The 22,977-nt window shown below is 47.9% G+C and overlaps 2 protein-coding genes across 2 annotated transcripts; both read right to left on the bottom strand.

Annotated features, from left to right (window-relative positions):
- Positions 1-2,697: 2,697 nt before the first annotated feature.
- On the bottom strand, positions 2,698-8,310 carry LOC144166314 (uncharacterized). Its single transcript, XM_077695841.1, has 2 exons — positions 7,992-8,310; positions 2,698-7,743 (listed from the first exon to the last, which is right to left on the bottom strand). Exons 1-2 carry the CDS (start codon positions 8,268-8,270, stop codon positions 3,268-3,270), a joined length of 4,755 nt encoding a protein of 1,584 aa, XP_077551967.1. The 5' UTR covers positions 8,271-8,310; the 3' UTR covers positions 2,698-3,267.
- A 7,445-nt stretch (positions 8,311-15,755) lies between these two features.
- Positions 15,756-18,408, bottom strand: LOC144166313 (G-protein coupled receptor moody-like). Its single transcript, XM_077695840.1, has one exon. It carries the CDS (start codon positions 18,323-18,325, stop codon positions 17,114-17,116), a length of 1,212 nt encoding a protein of 403 aa, XP_077551966.1. The 5' UTR covers positions 18,326-18,408; the 3' UTR covers positions 15,756-17,113.
- Positions 18,409-22,977: the final 4,569 nt, after the last annotated feature.

Raw genomic sequence — 22,977 nt, 5'->3', positions numbered from 1 at the left:
AGTTTAGCCGTGGTTACTAAACTTTAACCGCGGTTATCGCAAACTGCGGTTTTGGATGTTACACGCGAAATTGCAAGTTTGGTGACCGGAGTCACTTGATTATGAGCGCACCAAATATAAATGCACACTTTTAACTTCACGATAAAAAACAAAAGAGAAGCAGTGTAGACAAAAAGAAATATCGTTAAAGCATTCGCTTCTGACACAAATGCAACGCACTCGTGCGCGGCGAGAAGAGGGGCTTCCCCAACACCTCGCAACCAGCTTGGTTTGCTTAGGTCTGTTCGGTGTTGGGAACTTTCAGCTTAGCACAATTTTTCACCGCATTAACATCCATTTTCTCGCATGCGGAAGTTCTTTTCGCCGTTCAAATTGATTTCGAAGAGCGGCGATGCGATAAGCTGTTGCTGCCGTGGTCTGGGCCGGTTCGGGCCACAAGCAGTGCCGTGCGGGCAGGCGCGCCGGCGTGTTTACAGGCACGGCCGACGCGCGCGCCGATCGTTTCCGAGTGCTGAAAACGCTTCAAGATTGCCTGGTATATCCATTTTTGGCGGACGACGCGCGGAATTTACAAATTTAGCACGGTTTTTGTCGTAGTTGATCGGGCGGATCGGGAAACGAGCCGCTGCTGACGGGCAGTCGCGCTGATTGCGAGAGCGATGCTAAGAACGCAAGCGCGTCTTGGAGGCAGCTTTGGGGCGCCCGCTGTTTGAGAACCTTCGTCTCTTCCGAACGCCAGGTGATTTTTTTTTTCGCCTACGCTGATGCGCCACCACTTGCGTCCGAACTGAATTGTGTGATTTTGAGCACTGCGGCTGCGGAAACTGTGGTTAGCGTGACCGAACTGGCCAAGCTCAGTTTGCGTTAACCATCGTTAGCGACGTAACCGCAGTTTCGTCTGTCGTGTAACGCAGAAAACTGCGGTTTTGTCTAACCGCGCTTTTCCTTAACCGTGATTAACTACATGTGCCCGTGTAACTAGCTCTCCATTCCCAGGCAGCAGGCTCTGCAGTGACCACTTTACTGACAACTGTTTTGACAGAACGGGCGCACGAACTCGGCTACAGCCTGACGTCGTGCCCACGTTGTTTTCTTTCTAGCATAAATCCCTAGCATAAGTTTCTAGCATAAATCCCGTTAGAGCTGCGTCGTCTCCTCTCAAACCAAGACCCAAGTGACATTTTCGTTCTCCTTTGCAATTAAATTCTGCTTCATATTAACTTCCTATATTTCGGTATAGCATAAGTTGCGATCTGAACGCGATGTGTACAGCCAAAATGCAATACAGTGAGAACAAAATGCCAAAATGCACCAATGGGGACGCTTTTCAGCGGGTGAGAAGCGTAGCAGACGCCTGACTTCCGGGACGAGCCGTTGAACTTCCGGTGGCTGTGCGCGCGCCCGGCCGCGACAGCGGCGAAGCGCCATCCAGCAACTAAGTGGAGATCAGTGTACAAACCTCATTGAATTTACATGTGAATAAACAACACACTCTGCGGATACGCGCCTTGTACGCAGCCATCACGGAGGCGATTTCTGAAGAAGGTACTGTATGCCTTATAACCCGAAGAAAATATCCACACGAACTTTATGAGCCTCCCGAATATCCCCAAACCTCCTAATAAGACGTTTGTGATGGTGCAGAAAAATTAATGCGTTGGGCACAGAAAAAAAAACAAAACATTCATCTGATACAAGTCAACAACAACGAAAAAAATAGAAGACAGCCGTTTTATTTCCTGCTGTGCGATGCGCGTGCAGGGACCCGCTGCCTAGTGTGTAGCGTTAGACTGTTGAGTCTCCATAAGAGCATCTCAAAAATACTTTAGAGAAGCCTACGCATTTAGAACGCTTATCGAGGAACTCTGAGCACTGAACCTGGCAAATAACCTAGAAAGGACGAGTTACACACGATCATCTGAACGAAGCTCTGAAGAAAGTTGGTCTCTCTCTCCTCGTGTGTTGCATACTTGTGCGGGATACAGCTTCAAATTATTCAGAGGGGCCAGAATCTGGCAAAATAACTGTATTACTGGAAATACGCTTCTTAATACGCATAAAAAAGCAAGTGATTTATAGAACAGGCAGTGCTGCCCTACCAAGTTGCTGTTGACGGCCAGCCGGTGTTCTCTGGCACGTTCGTTGAAGCAACGTCCAGTCTGACCAATATACACGCTTTCGCACTTCAAGGGGATGCTGTAAATGACGTTGCTAACACACTCGGTGTATCGCGTTGCGCGCTTCTATGAGCATGACTCCGGTATCTTATTACACTTCAGCCAGTTTGCACGGGGCGGAACACAGAACTCGCACTTTATACCTGCATGCGACCTTCTGGACATTGTGCGAAAGCCTGTGGATGTACGGTATTACGTGCGTTTTCATTTTTTCCTTCTCTTCCTGCCCTTTTTACCGTGTTTCATCTTCCGTATTTCATTTCAGACGCACTTGTGATAACGGTGGGAGGAAATCGGGCGGCTTCCAAGCGGCTGATCTGGTTGCGAAAACTTGCAATCAGATTGTGCTCGCAAGATTTCGTTAAGGCCGAATTAAGGCATGAAGTGCCTATTCCCCTCTTTATCAGCTGGGAATGCGCGCTGTCGTATGGAAGAAGGCTTTTTTTCGATCTTGGGTGGTACATCCAACACGTGTGGTCCTTTGCGAAGGTAAGTGTTGTGTCGTGGGCGACGGCGAGCGGCCTCGGCGGCGACGGGAGCGAAGGCTCAGCGCGCCGGGCCCACGCACAAGCCCAAGAAGAAAGAGTGCGGCCTGCTCGCACCAAGACCAGAGCCCAAAGAGAACGTTTATTGTTCGACAAGACGACACCTAGACGCATACGCACGTGACCCGTCACGTGCGACCACAGCAACGACATCTAGTTACAATTAACACAACCAAGCGCCCACAGTGAGCGGGCGCTCCACTAGAGGGCGCCACTACACCACATCATCTTCCCGTGCAAAAGAAGTTCGCACACTCTGCGAAATACGCCACTACACCACATCATCTTCCCGTGCAAAAGAAGTTTGCACACTCTGCGAAATACATACAGCATCTTAAATGCACACTGCACATCATTCTCCCGCGCTTTGAAGAATGTCTGCATCTTCCTTTCACTTGACTCACACAACAGGCTATCAGTCGCTCACGACAGTTCTATAAGTCCCCAAAAAAAACCCGTCCAAAACACTTTCAATGATGATATACGATTCAACACAGACATGACACGTTCAACATGACGCAAAGCATGAACCGTACGTATACCCCTTACTGCACATATTCGCGAAGCCACTGAGGCTGCTTAGTCTTACGGCGCGGACGCGTAGACGTTGAACTTGCATTATTTGACGATCCAGCAGCCCCCTCATTTTCCCTTGTGTTGTCTACATGGCTATTTGGATCTGTTTGTTCACTATTTTCTTCCTGACATTCTAATGGTTCCCGAGGGACAATGGATTCAGACCTTGCACTGGTAGAGACCTCCGACAGATCAGGGTCTGTCTGAACACTGGGGCTTGTCCCTTCTGACAACTGTAGACTAGGGGACTGACTGTCACAAATGTCCAAGTTAGACAAAGAGTACAAAAACTCTTTATGCCCCGACGAGAGTTCAACATTGTCATAGGAATACGGTGCCGAGCCAACCTCAATTCCTTTCGGAACGACTGTGAGTTTCGAAGCGTTCCAGATCTTTCCATCACTGAGCTTAAAGGTGAAAGGTGCAACCTGAGCTTGCACTGTCAACGGCTTACTATACTTCAGAAATCCTTGCTTGCGGAATTTTACCTTCACGACATCTCCCACTTTTATGCGGGTCGGCTGCGCACCTTTCCTTCTGTCAAAGTACTGTTTAGCTTTATGCTGCTTCGTGAAGACCTGATTCCGAACATGAGGCAGGAAATTGTCCGATTCTGCTGCCTTTTTACGTATTCTGAAGTTGCTAATATCCACTTTGGAACGAGGCTGACGTCCATGCAGCAAAAAAGCTGGAGAAAGACCTGTCACTGAATGTGGTGTGACCCTATACGACCCAAGAAATTGTGTAATGCTTTTCGAAGCATCCTTGCCTTCCAGTCTGGCTACCTGTAAATGTTCTTTGAGAACTCTGTTAAACCGTTCAATCTGGCCGTTAGCCTGAGGGTAATAATTCGACGAGAACACGTGGCGGATACCTTTTTCCTTTAGATACTCTTGCATTTGTTTGGAGACAAACTGGGGTCCATTATCCGTCACTAAAACCTCAGGGAGCCCTTCCCGACTGAAAGAAGAGTCCAACAACTTAATGACATCCTCAGTTGAAATGGAATTTGTGCCCAGAACCTCAGGCCACTTAGAGTAGTAATCGACTAGTGTAACAAGAAATCGGGGGTACGACACATCTAACGGACCGACGATGTCCATTCCCAACTTTTGCCAAGGCCCTTCAGGCCATTCCACTGGCTGTAACGGAGCTACATGAGGCTTAGCAGACTTGTCTGCCAGCTGACAAACGTGACAATGCTTTACATGTTCTTCAACATTGCGATCCATTTGAGGCCACCAGTAACGTTCCCGGAGAAGTTGCTTCGTTCGTACTATTCCTTGATGATTTTCATGTGCCAACTCGAGAAACGTAGGTACCAGTACACCAGGAATGACTACACGGTCATCACGCATGAGTAATCCGTCCACAACAGAAAGTTCATCCCTTACATGAAAGTAAGCTGTTAAGTCACTGTGTACCTTTTTCTTATCAGGCCAACCCTTTGACACATACTCTGCTACCTTCTGCAACGTTACATCGGCCTTCGTTGCCAGCTGCACGGTGTCTTTATCGACTACTGATGTTACCAGCGACACTATCTCTTCTTCCTGAAGTTCCTGACCGGTCTGAATGGGTAATCTTGACAGAGCATCAGCCACCAGATTTTCTGACCCTTTGCAATACTCGATGTCAAAATTGTAGTACAGCAGACGCGCTGACCACCGTGAAATTCTTAAAGGTCTCCGACCTGATTCTCCTGCGGCTAACAAAGCAACTACAGCCTGATGGTCAGTTCTAAGTGTGAACCGTCTGCCCCAAAGAAAAATGTGCCACTTTTCGCACGCGAACAAACAAGCCAGCGCTTCGCGCTCTCCCACAGAGTATTTTCTCTCAGTCTCCGACAAAGTTCTAGAAGCAAAGGCTATGGTTTCAAGCCGAGAACCATACCGCTGCTGTAGTACCGCGCCAATTCCCACATCAGATGCGTCGGTAGTTACTACTACAGGCAAGTCAGGATTAAAGACTTTCACAACCGGAGAACATGTGAGGCACGCTTTCAACTGATCGAAACTGCGCTGAGCATCATCAGACCAACAAAACGTCTGACCCTTCCTGAGCATGAGGCGAAGTGGTTCAACTATCTCTGCATAGTTCTTTATGAACTTAGCATAGTATCCTGCAAGACCTAAAAATGATTGCAGTGACTTTATGTCCGTAGGAGCGGGAGCATGAACTATAGCTTTTACTTTGCTCTCCAAAGGTGAGATGCCCTCAGCCGAAATCTTGTGACCCAAAAAATCAAGTTCCTTGACCGAAAAAAGACATTTGTCGTTCAACTTCATGCCACTGTTTGCTATACATGTTAAGACTTCAACCAGGCTCGCGTCATGCTCAGCTTGAGTCTTTCCCCACACAAGAATATCATCAAGATAGCAAACAACATTTTTGCAATTTTTTAAGATCTGAGACATCATTTTTTGAAAAACCGCAGGCGCCGACGCCAGACCAAAACACACCCTCTTAAACCTGAATAAACCTTCATGAGTCACGAAAGTAGTTAAGTCCCTACTGCCCTCTTCCAGCAACAACTGATGATAAGCCGACGCCAAGTCAAGCTTAGAAAAACAAACAGCACCATGAAACATCTGCAACAGCTCTTCAACATGCGGTAAAGGATACCCATCAATGATAATTGCCTTATTCGGTTCCCGGAGGTCCACACACAGCCGAATGTCCCCGTTCTTTTTCCGGACGACGACGAGTGGCGAAACCCACTCCGAGGCGTCGACACGCTCAATGACATCATTGTCCTCGAGGCGTCGCAGCTCGCTGGACACTGGATCACGGAGAGCAAGAGGCAATCTTCGTAGCTTAGATGCAACTGGAGTCACACCTGGCCGCCGTTGGATCTTATGCGAGACGTCCTTGACAAGACCCAACTCGCCGTTGAAGAGATGTTCGAAACCCGGGGGCACGTTCACGGGACACTGCACTGCACACACCGATGCTAGTCGACACGTAAGAGACGCACCGTCGATCTGAATGCCCAGTTGCTGGATGGCGTCGAGCCCCAAAAGAGATGTCCCTTTGTCGGTGACGTAGAATGTGACGGAGCAAGACCGTTGCAAGACTTGAACAGGAGCTTGGAATGAGCCGCGGATGCCGATACGTTGTTTGGAAAAATTCCACAAGTTGACGGAAGCCTTGGACAGCGCATGCTGTTTACTGAAGTGACGCTTGAAATCTTCGACAGTCATCAACGACACGGATGCTCCGGTATCGACTAAGAGTTGCATGGTCACTCCGCTGACTTCGGCTTGAACGACTAAGTCCTTTCTTGGAGGATTGTTGACGCTGACTTCAGCTTGGACGACTAAGTCCTTTCTAGAAGAAGTGCTGACTGTTAAGACGGAAGATCTTGCGGGTGCGTTGATCTCCGTGGATGCTGGATGCTCTACAGGTTCCGGTGTCGAAGCGGATCCCGTAGCTTCCTTCGAAGAAACTCGATGCACTGGTGCCGGCTTACGGCACATCGATGCGAAATGTCCCCACTTATTACAAGAGTTGCAGCGCCGATTTCTGGCTGGACAATTTGGAAATGCTGAATTATGCGATTTATTTCCGCATCGTTCGCACAACTGAAGCTTGCCTGCAAACTTCTTCTGAACTGTACCGCGGAACTCTACAGCTGACTGCGGATGGAAACGTCCATCTTGGAGGCCACCATCTTGCCTTCCCGAACCCGGTGGAATGACGTCACGGCCTCCCCGGCTGGCCAGGCCATCTTGAATTCCTGTGCCGCCATCTTGAGCGCGCCGGCCTCCCCGGCGGCCCAAGCCATCTTGATTCTCCACGCCGCCATCTTGAGCGCGGCGGCTTCCCCGACTGTCATCTTCCGCGACGCCACCTTCTCCTCGTCGACCTACTGCTTGTACTTGATGCGAACCGAAGGCTTGGTTCGCCAACGACAAAGATTCAAAACTCCGACCAATCTCTTCAGCTTTCTCCAAAGACAACCTTTCGCCATGTGCGAGCAGCTTTTCTCTAACCTGGGGGTTAGACGTTCCATGTATGATTTGGTCTCGGACGCGCTCCGCGTACGTCAGCCCGAACTTGCAACGTACGGCTTTCTCCTTTAGAGCGGTCACGTATTCTAAAAAACTTTCCCCCCGAAATTGACGACGGCTTGTGAACTCATGTCGTTCAACAAGCGTATTTGTGGACGCAGCGAAGAGCCGGTCCAGCTGCTCCAAAAGTTGGTCGAATTTCGAAATGGCCGGAGCCGAGGATGCGGTCACACTACAGTCGGTCGCGGAGTCGGTCACGATAGGGCTGGTTACATGAGCGTCGGTCACGTTACTGGCGGCATCCCTCCTTGCTTCGTCCTGCTCCGCCTCAGCAAAATACCTTCGTTGCCCCTCCCTACCCAAAACACTGACGAGCGCCGACGCGCGTCGTCCGTCATTCCAGTCGCTGCCGCCAGCCGCCTCGAGATGGGCCTGAAACAATTTTTTCCAGTTATGCCACGGAATCGGAGGCGGCCCCGGCAATTCGAGGAAAACGGGCAGGTTATCGAAGAGGCCCATGCTGCCAAGCAGGAAGGAGAGAGACGCAGGAGCAGAAGCAGAAGAACGAAGTAGGGCGAGGCCTAAACGACGGTTCGACAAGCGTCAGCACAAAGAACGCTAGGCCTCGCGACGCCAGACGCGCCGGACAGTCACACTCGAGCGAGGTCAAACGCACTCACGTTTTCATTCTGCCGGACCCGTCGACGATGTCGTCGCAGCAGAAGAAAAGCATCCCATCCTCGTCGCCAAAAAGATGTTGTGTCGTGGGCGACGGCGAGCGGCCTCGGCGGCGACGGGAGCGAAGGCTCAGCGCGCCGGGCCCACGCACAAGCCCAAGAAGAAAGAGTGCGGCCTGCTCGCACCAAGACCAGAGCCCAAAGAGAACGTTTATTGTTCGACAAGACGACACCTAGACGCATACGCACGTGACCCGTCACGTGCGACCACAGCAACGACATCTAGTTACAATTAACACAACCAAGCGCCCACAGTGAGCGGGCGCTCCACTAGAGGGCGCCACTACACCACAGTAAGTTTTAGATCCCAAAATTGTATCGTATTCCCCTGAGGCACCCTTCTGGTGAAGTCTAGCCCACCAGATCAGATAAAAAGGTATTAGTCACAGCCGCCACGGCAACGTCAAGGTTAGAATCAGTCAAATTTAAAAGCACCAGGTAGTCGTCCAGATATCTAAAAATTCTAGCCACATTAAAATCGAAATTGGCGATTTTTGCGTCAATGCGCTTGTGAATGTATGCTAGGTAAATGTCACACAAAACCGGAGCAATAGATGGACCAATGCTAATACCATCTTTTTGAACATAGAAAGAATCATTAAAACACACGATGTACACTCCAATCTCTAAAAACTGCTCTGGGCTCATGCCAGCATTGTTCTGGAACTCAACTTCACCCGACGCCTCTGTTGTTTCACGCACTGCTCTAAACAAGCCCTGCTGGGGTACAGAGTAAAACAGATCTTGCACACCAATTGAAAAACCATTGTCTACAGACGCCAACTCGCCTTCCGCAAGAGCTTGCACAAGTTCGGTCGAGCTACGCACCAAGAAAGGGTCCTGCAGCGTAAGCTTGGTAAGAATGCGCTGAAGATACGTGCCGATCTCGTTTTGCCAGGATCCTCTCTCAGATATAATCACTCTCAGTGGGCACTCTGGCTTGTGGGTCTTGCCCGTAAAGAAAAAGAGGGGATTGGCCTCTGATAAAGAGGGGAATAGCCGCTCCATGCCTTAATTCGGCCTTAACGAAATCTTTCGAGCACAATCTGATTGCAAGTTTTCGCAATCAGATCAGCCGATTGGAAGCCGCCCGATTTCCTCCAACCATTATCACAAGTGTGTGTGAAAGCATCCTCCAGAAGACGAAACACGGTAAAAAGGGCAGGAAGAGAAGGAAAAATGAAAACTCACGTAATACCTTACATCCACAGGCTTTCGCACAACGTCAAGAAGGTCGCATGCAGGTATAAAGTGCGAGTTCTGTGTTCCGCCCCGTGCAAACTGGCTGAAGTGTGCCCTATGATGGCCAATAAGATACCGGAGTCATGCTCAAAGACGCACGCAACGCGATACACCGAGTGTGTTAGCAACGTCATTTACAGCATCCCCTTGAAGTGCGAAAGGGTGTATATTGGTCAGACTGGACGTTGCTTCAACGAACGTGCCAGAGAACACCGGTTGTCCGTCAACAGCAACTTGGGAGGGCACCTTGCAGACCACTGCAAGCGCTGTGGGTGTGAGCCACTCCTGGATGGGACGACCTTTCTGAGGAGAGCAAGAAACAAAACGGAAAGGAAGCTGATCGAGGCGGTTTTTATCAAAAGAGCCGGAGACAACCCAGGCAGCACAGGACTGTTCGGCCTAAAACAGGCCGGTGTACTTTGGCCGGTGATTTTCTGTCCGGCCGTTTTCCGGCAGCCATGTTCGGCCCATGTCCAAATGTGGGCCTTTTGGCCGTATACGGCCGTACTCCGATGGCTGTCCAACGGCCAGTGTCCGTCGGCCAGTCGACCGGCTTACGGTCATACGGCCAGATTCCAGCCGCAGGGCTCCGGCCATTCCAAAGCCACCCGTGTACGGCCGAAGTACGTCCGCCGGAGGACAGCCGAGATGCGGTCGTCGGACTCCAGCCGGACTACAGCTACCGGAAATACGGCCGTGCTACGGGCATTGGAGTTCAGCCACAGTACGTTAGCTGTACTGAGGCCGGTCACTGCATGTCGCGCAAGCAGATGACTCATTCGCGCAGTGCAGAAGCAGCACAAACCCAGCATTTTGGGTCCAATGCAGCCACATCAAAGTGAGTTCGCGCGCAAGCACCAGCCGTCAAGCTTTCAGCGCAGCTTTGCTTAATTACCAGCCTCAGTTGACAGCAAAATTCATTTATTAAACAGTGCTCACAAATTGTCGGTCCTTTAATTGCTGTGCCTCTTTTACTGCCGAACACAGAAAATATTCAGTTCTTTGTAGAGCTTGAATAGATGTATTGTCCAGATCCTGATATCCTCTGTGGGGCGGCTTACCTGTAATAAACCAGGAAAGAGAAGGGGGGGGGGGGGGGGGGGGGGGCGGGCGGCGGAGGGCGCATACTTTAGTGGGTTGAATTTCAGAGAGATAAATTGCGCCGCTTTTAGCCAATTTCTTTTAGGGCAATATTCCGGAACACTTTCATGCTATGACTACATAAACTATTTTTATAACAGTTGCTTGACCAATTTTGATGTATATAAAACCGGCGTAAATGCATTTACGAAGCGTTTTGGTTCTCAACAAAACACTCAGGAGCATTTAATATAACTCCTTCACAAAAAAGTATGTCCAGTTTTTTGCCCATTTTTCTTGCAAAGACATTTTCTACTCGATCAACTTTTCTGATGATCTTGCGCAGGGCTGATCCTAAGAAGGAGCGAACAGGTACTTTCATTTTCAATCTATTTTAATGTTGCTTTCATGAGTCTACATCCACACCACTCAATAGTCCAAAAGAACTTAATTTTCTTCTAATGTCATACTACGTTCAAAAAATTCTAGACGCGTCGCGAATGACGCCCTGCTTCAGGTGGCTGCAGTTGTATCTCTTTGTGTTCACGCAAGGAAAGGCGTAAAATTAGAGTTACATAATTTGTTTCAAACCAATAACATAGCAATGGTAGCATGTATACAGGAAACCTTGCATACTGCAACGAATAGGGCAATAAATATTTTATTGGTCAAGGTTGAATGCGTAGGGTTCTCAACCCGTCGGAGGCAAACTTGCGCCTCTGGAAGTTTATTTATTTATTTATTTATTTATTTATTTATTTATTTATTGTTTTTATTTATTTATTTATTTATTTATTTATTTATTTATTTATTTTTATTCATTTATTTATTCATTGTTTTATTTATTTATTTATTTATTTATTTATTTATTTATTTATTTATTTATTTGATGCCCGCTTGCCTTTGCATGCATTACAGAAGGGAGATACATAACACTAAGCATTAAATATGAGACAAAATAACAAAATAATTCTACAAAGCGCGCTGAAAATCGTCAATATAAACAGTTAATGCAATCATAGGTCGAAGATAATTACACTGCAGCATTGATGTAAAATAAAAGGAATCGCGCAAGGCGTCACCTTTAAAGGAAAGTTAATAATTTGCTTTAAGCTAGCGGTCCCACTTTGAGATATGTAGAATGGCACTTGGACATACTTCTCCCCTTCTACAACAGTTTTCGAATAATAGATATTACGAAAAAAGTTAAACCTGTGGTTTCGTCTGTGATCTTTCACGTCCTGCCATTTCAGTTTACTTTTACTTTCTCTCATGCTAAGTTGAGCGTGCCAATTACCTAATACGAATTGCACTGACATATTCTGTATGTTTTCGAGCGTATCAACGAGCTCTTTGGTGTAGGGATCCACGAAAACACATGCGTACTCCAAGATTGAGCGCACATGAGTGAAATACGGTTGTTCTTTTCAGTTAGATGAAGGTTCACTGAAATTTCGTCTCAGAAAGCCAAAAACATATGCAGCCGTAACTTTTATGGTGTGAACCTGCCTATTTAACCTCTAACCGCTCCCTAAATAAACTCCTAGGTATTTATATTCCTCGGCCGTTGTCACAGCAGCATAATTTACGGTATACGTATCCAATTGGAATGAAGGTTTTCTTGTAAAGGTGCCGTTAACACACTGTTTAACATCCAAAAACTTTTCTGATTCAGCACACCAGGATGTTATTAAATGCGAATAAAGCTGCAGGTATACGGAATCACGTTCATTCGCTATAGTCCGGTTAACTACACAGTACTTTTGAACAAAGCTATAGGGCCAATAGTAATAACAATGCAAAAACCGATTCATTCAGTTCATAGGATGAAATGTACTACGCAGAAGGTGATATGCAACACCATCATTTGCTTTTCTGCAGTCCAAGAATATACAGTCAACCACTTTAAGCTTATCTATTGCAAGAGCCAAATCGTGCGTGAACTCAACAATCTGCGTTGAGCAAGAAAATCCTGACAAAATCCGTGTTTGCTAGGATGCTGGCGATTATGTTTAAGCAAATGAGTCACATCCCAAGAGTAGCTAAGCTCACCTTCAAACATCGGAACTAAATTAACAGCTAGGCTTCGTCAGTGACAAGGCTCTGTTGTTATCGCAAACTTAAAATAATTTTTTTTCTAAAAAAGCAGTCGTAAAATCCCCTGAAGTAACATAGTGCAGGGCATGAAGTTGATCCTACCAATGCACGAGCGAGTCTCTTCTACGTTTATCACCAACAACATAGTGCAACATTGCTTGTCGCAGTTTAATTGTAAGCAGAATAACTTGCGCTTTTGCTCGCACTTGCCTTTCTTTGGTGGGGAGTCCTTGACATGGTGGCGGTTTAGCTCCTGCGTGGTTGCCGCTTGCTCGATGCCCTTGAAGGCCAGTTATTTTGGTGAACCATCCCCATCTCGGATCGGACATCTCTGGTGGATCGATGTCTCCAATGCTCTCCATTTCTTGAGCGGGCGAATAGCCTCGAGATGATGCGTCGACGAAGCCGGAGGCAGAAGCGTGGTAGCGGCGATGACTGGCGAGGCTTAGCTCACCCGTCGGCGTGGCACAGTCTTCTTGTGGCAATAAATGACATTTCGATGGCCTAAAAGGTTCCCTGCTAATGCCCAGTGAGTCCTTGTACCTTGCCCGTTCACCGAGAACACTCATTACTGTTTGACAAACGATGTTCGTTCATTTAAAACGTAGAAACACGGAGCGGATGAAAAACGCGTCCCCGTCGTTCGGCTCCCTAACGGCTCTTTGTCCCCCCAGAAAAAAACCGGTCGGTCTCCTTCCAAACACGTCTGTGCATGAATTCTCGGCGCCCAGGCGCGAGCCGTTGTTCGGCTGGATGCCGTTTGCCGAAAAAAGGACGTATAACCAGATACCTTACGTAGGCCGGTCTCCTCTTGAACACCGGTTGCCAAATATTCTGTGGCCATTCGCTGGCCGTAATTCGGCCGAAGACAGCTAACCGAATGCAAAACGTATATTCTGGGGCCGTACGACCGCCGGACGCGCGGTTCACCGTTGAAACAACGAATGCACGGCAGCCGCGCTCCGGCCGGTCTCCTTTCGAACACCAACTGCCGCAAGAATACGCATATTCTGTGGCCGGTCGCTTGCCGTGCTTCGGCCGATTACCGCTTCCCGAAGAAAAAACGGATGCCCTAAGGCCGTGCTTCGGCCGTTCTCTTTCTCAACATCGGCATCCGTAAGAGAACTGAATATCTGGCAGCCGGTTATCTGCCGTTGTGCGTCCGGACACGGGCGGACGGAAAAATGCCGAAGTGCTGGTTGCCGAATGTTGGCCGTTCAACGCATGATCAGTGGCTGCCAGAACCTGGATGCTGGCCGGACATGCCAGAAAGCGGCCATAGACGGGCCGGTCTTGGGGCACACTTTCTGCGCCGCCTGGGAAGTGTGTCAGCACGCCGTCACTAGCGTTCAGTGAAAAATTGGCCGCGTATCTGCTCCTTTCGTTGCAAATGTCGTCAAAAGACGATAGTCTTTATCGACTTTTGCCAAGTAAATGCCTCCCTTCGCTTTACCGCTCACCTGTCATGTTGTTCCTCTTGCGTCGCGCTCCTCCCAAGGTAAAGACACCAAAGGTTTGCTTAAATCATTTTAAATTTCCCGCGTTCCGCTGCTCCAAACCGAGTGTCTCGATGCGAACGCTGCCGTACGGCGAAGACGCGCGTTAATCGAGGCACCCTACTTCAACGTTTATAGAACCGCGTTTCCCTAGTCCACGTGCGTTGCAAGCAGAACGTGGAAACTATCTAGTGGAACCTTGCGTAACTGTTGCCGGTTGATTTCTTAAAATGGCGCCAGAAGCTATAGTGGCGCTGGCGACAGCAGGCGACGGCGGAGTGAATTCTTTTTCTGCAGTTGATGAAGTATTTAATTTCGCAAAAGTCAAGCATGTTTGAATTTTTATAAAGGAACACTGCAAATATCACTTCTGTATTGATTTGTTGTCTCATATTTGCGTAATGTCTTGTTCTTCTTCTACAATGTTGACAAGTATGAACACTACACCGGACCAAGACGGGTAGATTTAGCTGTGACTATATAAGACTATTGCGCAGGCATTGCTTTGCTTTGGCCGGGTGGCTGAATCGAGTCACAGACAGACAGACGGACAGACATACAGACACACAGACATACAGACAGACCAAAATTTCTGGGTTTAAGTAGCCCAAGAAAGACTATCGTCTTTAAAAGAAATGTCATTTTTAAACCACAGCGTGTAGCTTTGCACGCGCAGTTTTCCTTCCCTCTTTTCGGTTTGGTCTGCGCCTGGAATGCACGCACGCGCTATTGAACCATCTTGATTGCTCTTGGGGTTGAATTAGATTTGTTGTCATTCTTTCAGCAGCTGTTGTACTTATTCGTTTTTAGCTATTGTCACCGCCTTTTACACTTGTTAGCATGATTATGCCTTGTTTGATTTTGTTGTTGTTTCTGTTTAGATAAGTCATGCATAAATTCGTGAGGTTTCCTTTAAATAAACAGTTGGAAGTTGGCGCCTTTGTATGTCTTACCTTGTTTTATTCGCCACGTCTAGTTTTCGCCACGGTTTATTCTTTTTTTTCTTCTTTCTTACAGAATATTGATTGACGCCGAAAGTTTTTGGGGTATTCTGCATTTAGATAAGATTTACGAAAAGCATCGTGTGGATTTCTTCTTTTGTGTAAGTGGGGCGTGCATGTTCCGTACAAATTGTTTAAGTACACTATGCATGCGGAACCACCATCTTATGGCCTAAAATAATTTATTCGCAAGGTTGCTGCCCAGGTTATCAGTGATGTTGCCGTTACTGCGGTACCTTTTGAGTGGGTCCGCGAACTGTGCCCGCCTGCCGGAGTCTCTTCCTCGCGACACGTATTTGACAGCGGAGTAGTCAGTGTCGCTTTTCCGCATTCTTTCGTATCCGTCGCCAACAACAAAAAATTGAGGCGCACTCCTCAATGTGTCCTTTTTCGCGCAAGCGGAATGATGTTGTGTGGGGCAGGATGATGGTCACTATAAATGATTTGTAGATTGAATTCTCGCGGCCCCGCGACGAAATGACGGTAAGCTTCGCTGGACCATCATTTAATCAGAAATCAATGAGCACAGTGCACCATTTTGTTTATCGCCTCCCGTAAATTGCCTGTGCGGTGCATATGAATAGACGTTTGTTTCATGCATTTACAGTAGCCGAAAAGAGGTAAGCAGAGGCTGTGCGCAGATTGCCAGGGCTTCTGAAGTGAAGGTTTTTGAAGCGCTCATATGCGCAACGATTAAGGCTTCGTCGCTTGTTTCAATTTCATTTGTTTGGTAGAAGTCAATTATTACATAGTAGTATTATTTTTTTCGGCGCCATAAAACGATTTCTGGAGAGAAAATACTTTTTAGGGCTCAGCGAGTCAATGACGAACTTTAGGGACGTCAAGAACTTGTAGCACACAGGAACAAAAATGCGTTCGCTGTAAAAAAGCATCTTACTTACAAACAGTCAATTGCTTCATCTCCTGCGTCCATTCTTCGTATAGACGATGGAGTGACTCAAGTACGGATTTATATCTCTGAAAGCTCTTCTCGGACCCTGGCCGTCTCCATCAACTCAGAGAAAAGTGCTGGTTGCATTATTTCATCATTTACACGACATCGGCGGCACAGAGACAATCTAGAACTACAGCATCGGTACTTTTACGGCATTCACGCCGAGCTTCATGTTAAACTTTTTACATCTCCCTTTCTCGAAGACTAGCATATATGCGACAACATGCCGGCAGAGCTCCTGCTGTCCTGTAAAAAAGAGCGCTCTCTCTCTCTCTCTCTCTCTCTCTCTGTCTCCATTGTTTTTGAATGAAGCGTTCGTTTCGTGAACTTATAAGTACTTGGACATGTTTATTTACAAATGAGAGGACAGACATGCAAGCGTTTTGGCCAGCTACTCTACAAGGAGTGTGGAGTGGGGCGGCAAGCGCATATACACGTGAAGTGAGCACATTAGCTGAATAACTATGCATAACTTTGCGAGATGCCGATTGAAAAAGACGTGAACGCAATAAACAAACAAGTATACTGCGCCGTAACGGCTGTACGAGCAGTATGGTAAAATAGGACAAAATAAAAACAGAAACACCACAGAGGCAAGAAAAACGGGTGGACGTCAATTGCAGATAACAGATATGGCTGTATATATGCAGAAGAACCAAGTACAGTGGAAAGCTGCGAAAGTCGAATATACAAATAAATAAATAAAAAATACAGAGTAGATGAACACATGAAGAGTACATGAACAAGGAGATACTAGTGATTCTCCCAATCCGTAATTTATAGTACGACAACTTCGGCTTATCCGCTAGCGGAACGTTCAACACAGTATTTGTTTTGAATCATCAGGCAAGCGAATGATCGCGTACACACGTCGCAGCTCTGGTGACTCTGAACCGGCACGAAATGCGGACAATTACCGAATTCGTTAATAATGTGCCGGCGTAAAATCTCGAATCATTTTTTTTTGACATCTGCCTCTAGAAGTAAATGGGGCAAAACCCACGTTGTCATCACGCTACGTGCAGTTCGGACCGCGTTCTGAAAGTTGTAACCCCTTTGTGGGAAAATTGTAGGTCCGTGTAGCATCGATTGCAAGTGCGCGGGAGGACATGTTCAGCATGATTCAGACGCCCTGGCGTCGTCTGGAAAGTGGTAGCGATAATGCGGAGCAACACCGAAAAAAAAGGATCATCATCACACGGGCGTCTCTTGGCTTCCCGTGCTGTCGGACAGGACGGCGCTCTTGGCGCAGGGCCAGAGCTCCTTGTAGGCCTGCCGGTACTCGCGGCTCATGCAGATGTAGATGACCGGGTTAACGCATCCCGAAAAGTAGAAGGTGAGGTACGCGAACACCTGGACGCCCGGGTAGTCGTCCAGCAGGCGGAAGGCCTTGAGCACGAGCAGCGGCAGGTAGCAGAGCGTGAAGACGGCGAAGATGACGAACACCGTCTTCAGCAGGCGCCAGTCCTTGGCGATGCGCCGCTGCTGGCGCTGCACCTTCTCCGCGGACACGGCGCCCCCGTCCTGGCGCTGGGCGAAGAAGCGCGCCACGAAGGCGGCAGACTTGTGGCTGGTGCTGTACTGGCGCAGATTGCGCTGCGTCTTGCGCACGATCCAGTAGATGCGGCTGTAGCAGATCACGAACGACGTGGCCGGTACGAAGTAGGCCACCATGAAGAGGAACGCCTTGCTGCTGCGCCCGTTCTTGGGCACCACGCTGCACGTGCCGATGTCGCCGTCCCAGCCGAACTGGCCCCACACGCCCGCCGTTGGCCAGAAGAGCAGCGACAGAGTCAGCAGCCACGTCCCGGTCACCACCAGCAGGTTGTTGCCCTCGGTGAAGGCCCGAGGGTAGAGGCCCGGCTTGACGATCGCCACGTACCGGTTGATGCTGATGGCCATTACTGTGAAGATGGAGGCTCCCGTGTTGAAGAAGCGGCTCACACCGTACGCGACGCACAGGCCGTCGCTGTACACCCAGCCGGCGTTCCAGAACACGGTCGCAGCCAGCGGTGTGCTCAGCGCGGAGAAGAGCAGGTCGGTGAAGCACAGGTTGATCACGAGCGCCGTGGTGGCGTTCTTCAGCAGCTTCGAGGACCGGAGCAGTGCGGCGATGGACACGGCGTTGGAGATCACGCCGAAGAAGGCCATGATGACGAGAGCAACGAAGCCGCCGGTCAACACCGGCCGCGGGTAGTCCTCGAATCGTAGCACCGCGGAGGTGTTGTCATTCGCGCTCCCTGTGGTAAGTTCGATTCCTACTGTAGTCTGAACTTCGGTTGTGGTCTGAACAACTTCGGTGGCCAAAAAAGGCAACAGGGTCGTCACGGTGGTGGTGAAAGAATGCGAAATGGTCGTCACGGGGGTGGCGAAAGAACGCGACATGGTCGTCACGGTGGCGTTCATTTTCCAACTGCTGTGGTTCGTTCTCTAGTTGCTCTACAACGACTGAGCAGGGTTCAAATGATGCTTTGTAGAAACCTCTACCGGATCGCGCGCTGTCTTCCTGCAAGACGAGCCACTCCCCGAGATACCCCGGGCTGTCGTCACTCCGGATGGCGCGTGAAGCGACGATAACGAAGACCTACTTCCGGTCTCCACCAGTGTGCCGGAAGTTGACGCGCCACGCTGCCCCGTTAGATTCCTTTTGGGCGTGTCTTCCTCCAGGAAGCGAGGGTTTTCACTCGGGGCCACGAGGGTGTGACGTTTGGGTATTTGTGCTCTATAGTGGAAGAGGAAGTCTGTGTAAACACACGTGCCGAGATCCTACATGTGTCCCAAGGAGCTGGAGGAGGTTTCTGTCGAACACGAAGGCAGACTGAGCGCATGCAAGAAACGTACGCTGTTGCATATTACCCGGTGACACTGCAGATGAACCGAGCTTAAAAAGTGGAAGTGGGCTATGCTACGCAAGTTTTTCATGCTGGAGGAAATGTTTGAAGGTCGGCATAGATTCACAAGGGATGAATTCTAATACATGCACTTCATTTTTACTTTCTCAACAGTAAATTGCCCCCAGCAGGTTGTTCGAAATTTCCTGCGCAATATCACAAGTAGCACAGAACATTAGAACAATGTTATCTGGAAGTTTCGAAAGTTAAATAACGCTAAGTGTTACATGGCAATGTTAATGTAACGTTAAAAAAAAAACGTTCAATGTTTATGTCATGTCAAAAACGTTTTTCCATTGAAAAGAAACATGTAGGTTCACGTTTTGTTCCGAACATTTATTTAGCGTTCAGGAAACAACCTAAAACCAATGTTAGAAATGCTAACGTTTTTACAATGCTCAGGACTCAACACTAAAGTAATGTACTTTACATATACAAACATTATAAAAATGTTCAGGGCAAGTTCAGGAAACAACCTAAAACCAACGTTAGAAATGCTAACGTTATTACAGTGCTCACAACTCAACATTAAAGTAATGTAAATATACAAATATTATAATAACATTCAGGGAATGTTCAAGACAGGACATTAGTGGAGCGTAAAGATGTAAACATTATTATAATGTTAGGACATAACCGCAAGGCAACGTAGGTAACATCTTCATTGCAACATTATTGCACTGTTCAAGGCGTAACATTAAAGCAACGTAAGAAATTTAACGTTATTAAAACGCTCAAAGTAACACTGTCAGGCAGAGTAACAAGTCTGAACATAAGTATAGCGTTTAAGTTATATAAAACACTCTCCTCCGAAATTTCTCGGGGGGTTGTGGGGGGCGGGTGGGAGCAGGGACATAGGACGGGCAGAGTCGTGCGAACGGGAATCTGCGCCTACGTGAATCTCATGAGGGTACGGATGAGGGCGCGTGGGTGAATCTCATGCGTGAATCGCACGCGCCGATAACACTTGTAGGCTCCAGCTTGTACCGGTTGGTTTTTCTGGCTCCCTCCTCACCATTTCGATATACTAAAAGGGGGGGGGGATATTTTGGGTATTTCCTTATTTCTCATATATAGAACTTTGCATCTTGTGCCGTCGGCGTGTCGACATTGATTCGGTTATCTGGCGAGTCTTCCACGGCCAACTTCCAGCTCATTTGAGCCGCTCTGGCCGCTCTGGCCAACAGTTCCTAATGGTATAATAGCAGTCGTAAGCTGACAGTCCGGTGGAAGCCAAATGCTCGCTCAACCAGGATATCTATTTTTTTTCGGTCGTGGATAAAGTGGTCCTGGAACAAAGGGCCCCGGAACAAATGGTTCCGGAACTAATGGTACCGGAACAAATGGTCCCAACTTCAAATTAGAAAAAAATGGCCCCACCCCTGCTGCACCTATGCATGAGCGCCTGTATGAGGGAAGGAAGCTGGGTCAATGTATTTATTTTTGTATGTATGTATTTGTGCGCAACATATTTTGCATCTGTTCATATATAATATATTTGTTAAAGCTGAATTTACTTGAGTTAAAAGTGGTATACAATTTTTTCGTCGCACGTGTACATCCTAGCGTGCTGCCTTTGCTCGCCTTTTTTGTTATTCAGAATACCAGACAAACCAGTGGCCGACATTTCAATCAAAATCAGCGTGTACTGGGCAGCCCTCGGCCGGCGTTTAGAGCGAATACAATAACGGGCCGCATAATTTTCTTCATGAATGCACTTTTCTTATGAAGCGGAGCAACACAGCTGTTGTTTAAATTAAGCTGGCTGACGTGCAATACTCGCAAGGATACAAAATTTTGTTAATGCTTGAGAAACGAGTCCCACTTGAGCCAGTGCGTTGAGCCTATTTTCAGTGATTGTATCATTTAGGTTATGTAATGTATCAAACATGGGATTGGGCTGGTAGTGCTGACCGTCAGTCAACAGAGAACTGTACTGGTGCATTGCGCTCGCCGATTTGTCGCTATTTCAAAAAGGAACTTTACTCGTTTATTGCGTTAGCTAAGCTGCCTTACTGTGCTCACCACCTGAAAAGCTTCGATATCTGCAGTTTGAATCTAGCGAAGCGACACTAATCAAGACGTTGGACCTCGCGGTCAGACGTCATCATGTCTTGAGACTGTGCCTGTCGCCAACCTCGCTTACTTTCGGCGTCTCGCGACAGGTGCGGCTTCCTGGAACACGACCGGACTCACAAACTATCTTCTTAAATGGGAAGGGAGCGTTAAGTCGGGCCGTGCCTGGAAATAATTGCGGCGCCTGAGAAAACTTCCTAGGGGGAAGAGAACTCACTACGCACGCACCCGTGAAGTGCTTGCTCACAGGAGACTGATGGCGTTTCTTTCCGAGGCATGCCTCTACGTATTCTGTAGATCATGGAGCCGCCTTTTCTCACGTGGTTTCTTTTTTCCCCTGTATTTGCAAGTAGCACATTCTTTCGTTATACAGTGACAAGGAAGATAATTAGAATAACGATATTTTGGATCAATAAAGAAGTCGAAAACAGAAAAAATGAAAAAAATTACAAAAATAAAATAACGAAAGAGAGAGAAGTAATAAATAAAATTAGTCGTCTTCAACGTACAAAAAACGGGAAGACCAAAACAAAAAAGGCACGAGGAGAATGGTGGGAACACGAATAAAAAAAGTCCCGAACGAGCCAATCATGTAATGACTTCCACTTGCACAAAAATGCATGGTTGGCAGAGATACCGCGTTTAATCGTTACAATAATCTGAGATAACCGGTTTAACAAAATCTGAACAAAAACAAAGAAATCAAAAATAAGGAAACTAAAGAAATAATAAACTGCACTCAAGCAGGATAGAACAAATTTAAAGGAGCCATGAAGAGAAAACAAAAGTTTGTTTTATTCGAAAGATGAGGTGTTTCATAGTACACTAAGCGCTTTCCCGGAAGCAAATGATGCTTTATTCACTGAGAAATAAGGCAATTTAAGCCAAAATTTTAAATCTTCCGCTAAATTGCACATTTCGTGTCGTGAACAATGGCGTCATACGAGCCGGTCCATGAAACAGATATTCGATTCCTGGCCGCGGCGGCCGCTTTTCTGATGGAGGCGAAAAGCAAAAACGCCCGTGTGTACGAGATTTCGGCGCACGATAAAGATCCCCAGGTGGTCAAAATTAATCCGGAGCCCTCCACTACGGCGCGCCTCATCGCCTGCGTTGCGTCGGCGCGTTAAACCCCACAATCAATCAATCAATCAATCAATCAATCAATCAATCAATCAATCAATCAATCAATCAATCAATCAATCATGAAACAGATACTTAGTATGTCGACTCCATATAGCACCCACACGCGGGAATCAAACAGGAACCGGAACTCGTGCCGAAACCGAGACGGCGGCCATTTTAAAAATACTAGTAAAACCTAGTGCACCCGCAGCCCTAGTCATGGAATCGCCTGATCCGGAGAACAAAACTTTCGCCGAGAAGCTCAGGCTTGCATTTAAAACCTCACACCCCTTGAACGCTCAATGCTTCTAAGTGCACGAGCGGCAGGAGTTGTGGGATACGCGGATGAACCGGAAAGCGACCATTCCGCGATAGCCACAACAGACGAACGCCCAGCCATCGGCACCGCTGCCTCGTCAGCCCCGTCGCGACGGACGAATACAGACTGGTACGCATGTGCCGTATTTTTATTACGGTTAATAATATTTAAATTTCAGTAGCAGTATCGCTTATGCCAGTTGGCCGGTGTCGTGTATGGAAAGCCGTTCGCGCGAGCTCTCTGCTCCGACCAGAAAGATACGAGCGTCAATGCGCGGTGTGTACGGCATTTTTTCCCCCAAGGTCAGAGCGCTTTGACGGCGATTTGACGAAGTCGGCGACGAGCGCTAGCATGTCCCAGGAGTGAGCTAACGTAAGGGTTCCTGCCGTAATCACTTCCTCGGAAATGAAGCGAGCACACTCGTACTTCCTTTAGCTCTCTTTCTCCTCCGTTTGCAAAGTTCACAAAACGTAACCACTTGCTTCGCCGAGGTTCGTCGTTGGGGAGCACATGAAAGGAGATCTCACCGGCGCGGATGTCGCACTCCCTCGACGATTTGCCCGTACTACATGGGAATTTCAAAACGCAGCAACGAAATTTCATTGTAAAGTACTCGAACAAACTGAAGTTTTCAGTGGTTGTAAACT

This window comes from Haemaphysalis longicornis, unplaced genomic scaffold (genome assembly GCF_048455015.1).
Source record: "Haemaphysalis longicornis isolate Haplotype H1 unplaced genomic scaffold, Haemaphysalis longicornis Haplotype H1 scaffold_168, whole genome shotgun sequence".
NCBI classification, from domain to species: domain Eukaryota; kingdom Metazoa; phylum Arthropoda; class Arachnida; order Ixodida; family Ixodidae; genus Haemaphysalis; species Haemaphysalis longicornis.
The sequence above is the reverse complement of the archived record's forward strand: the minus strand, read 5'-3'. Positions and strand labels throughout refer to the sequence as shown.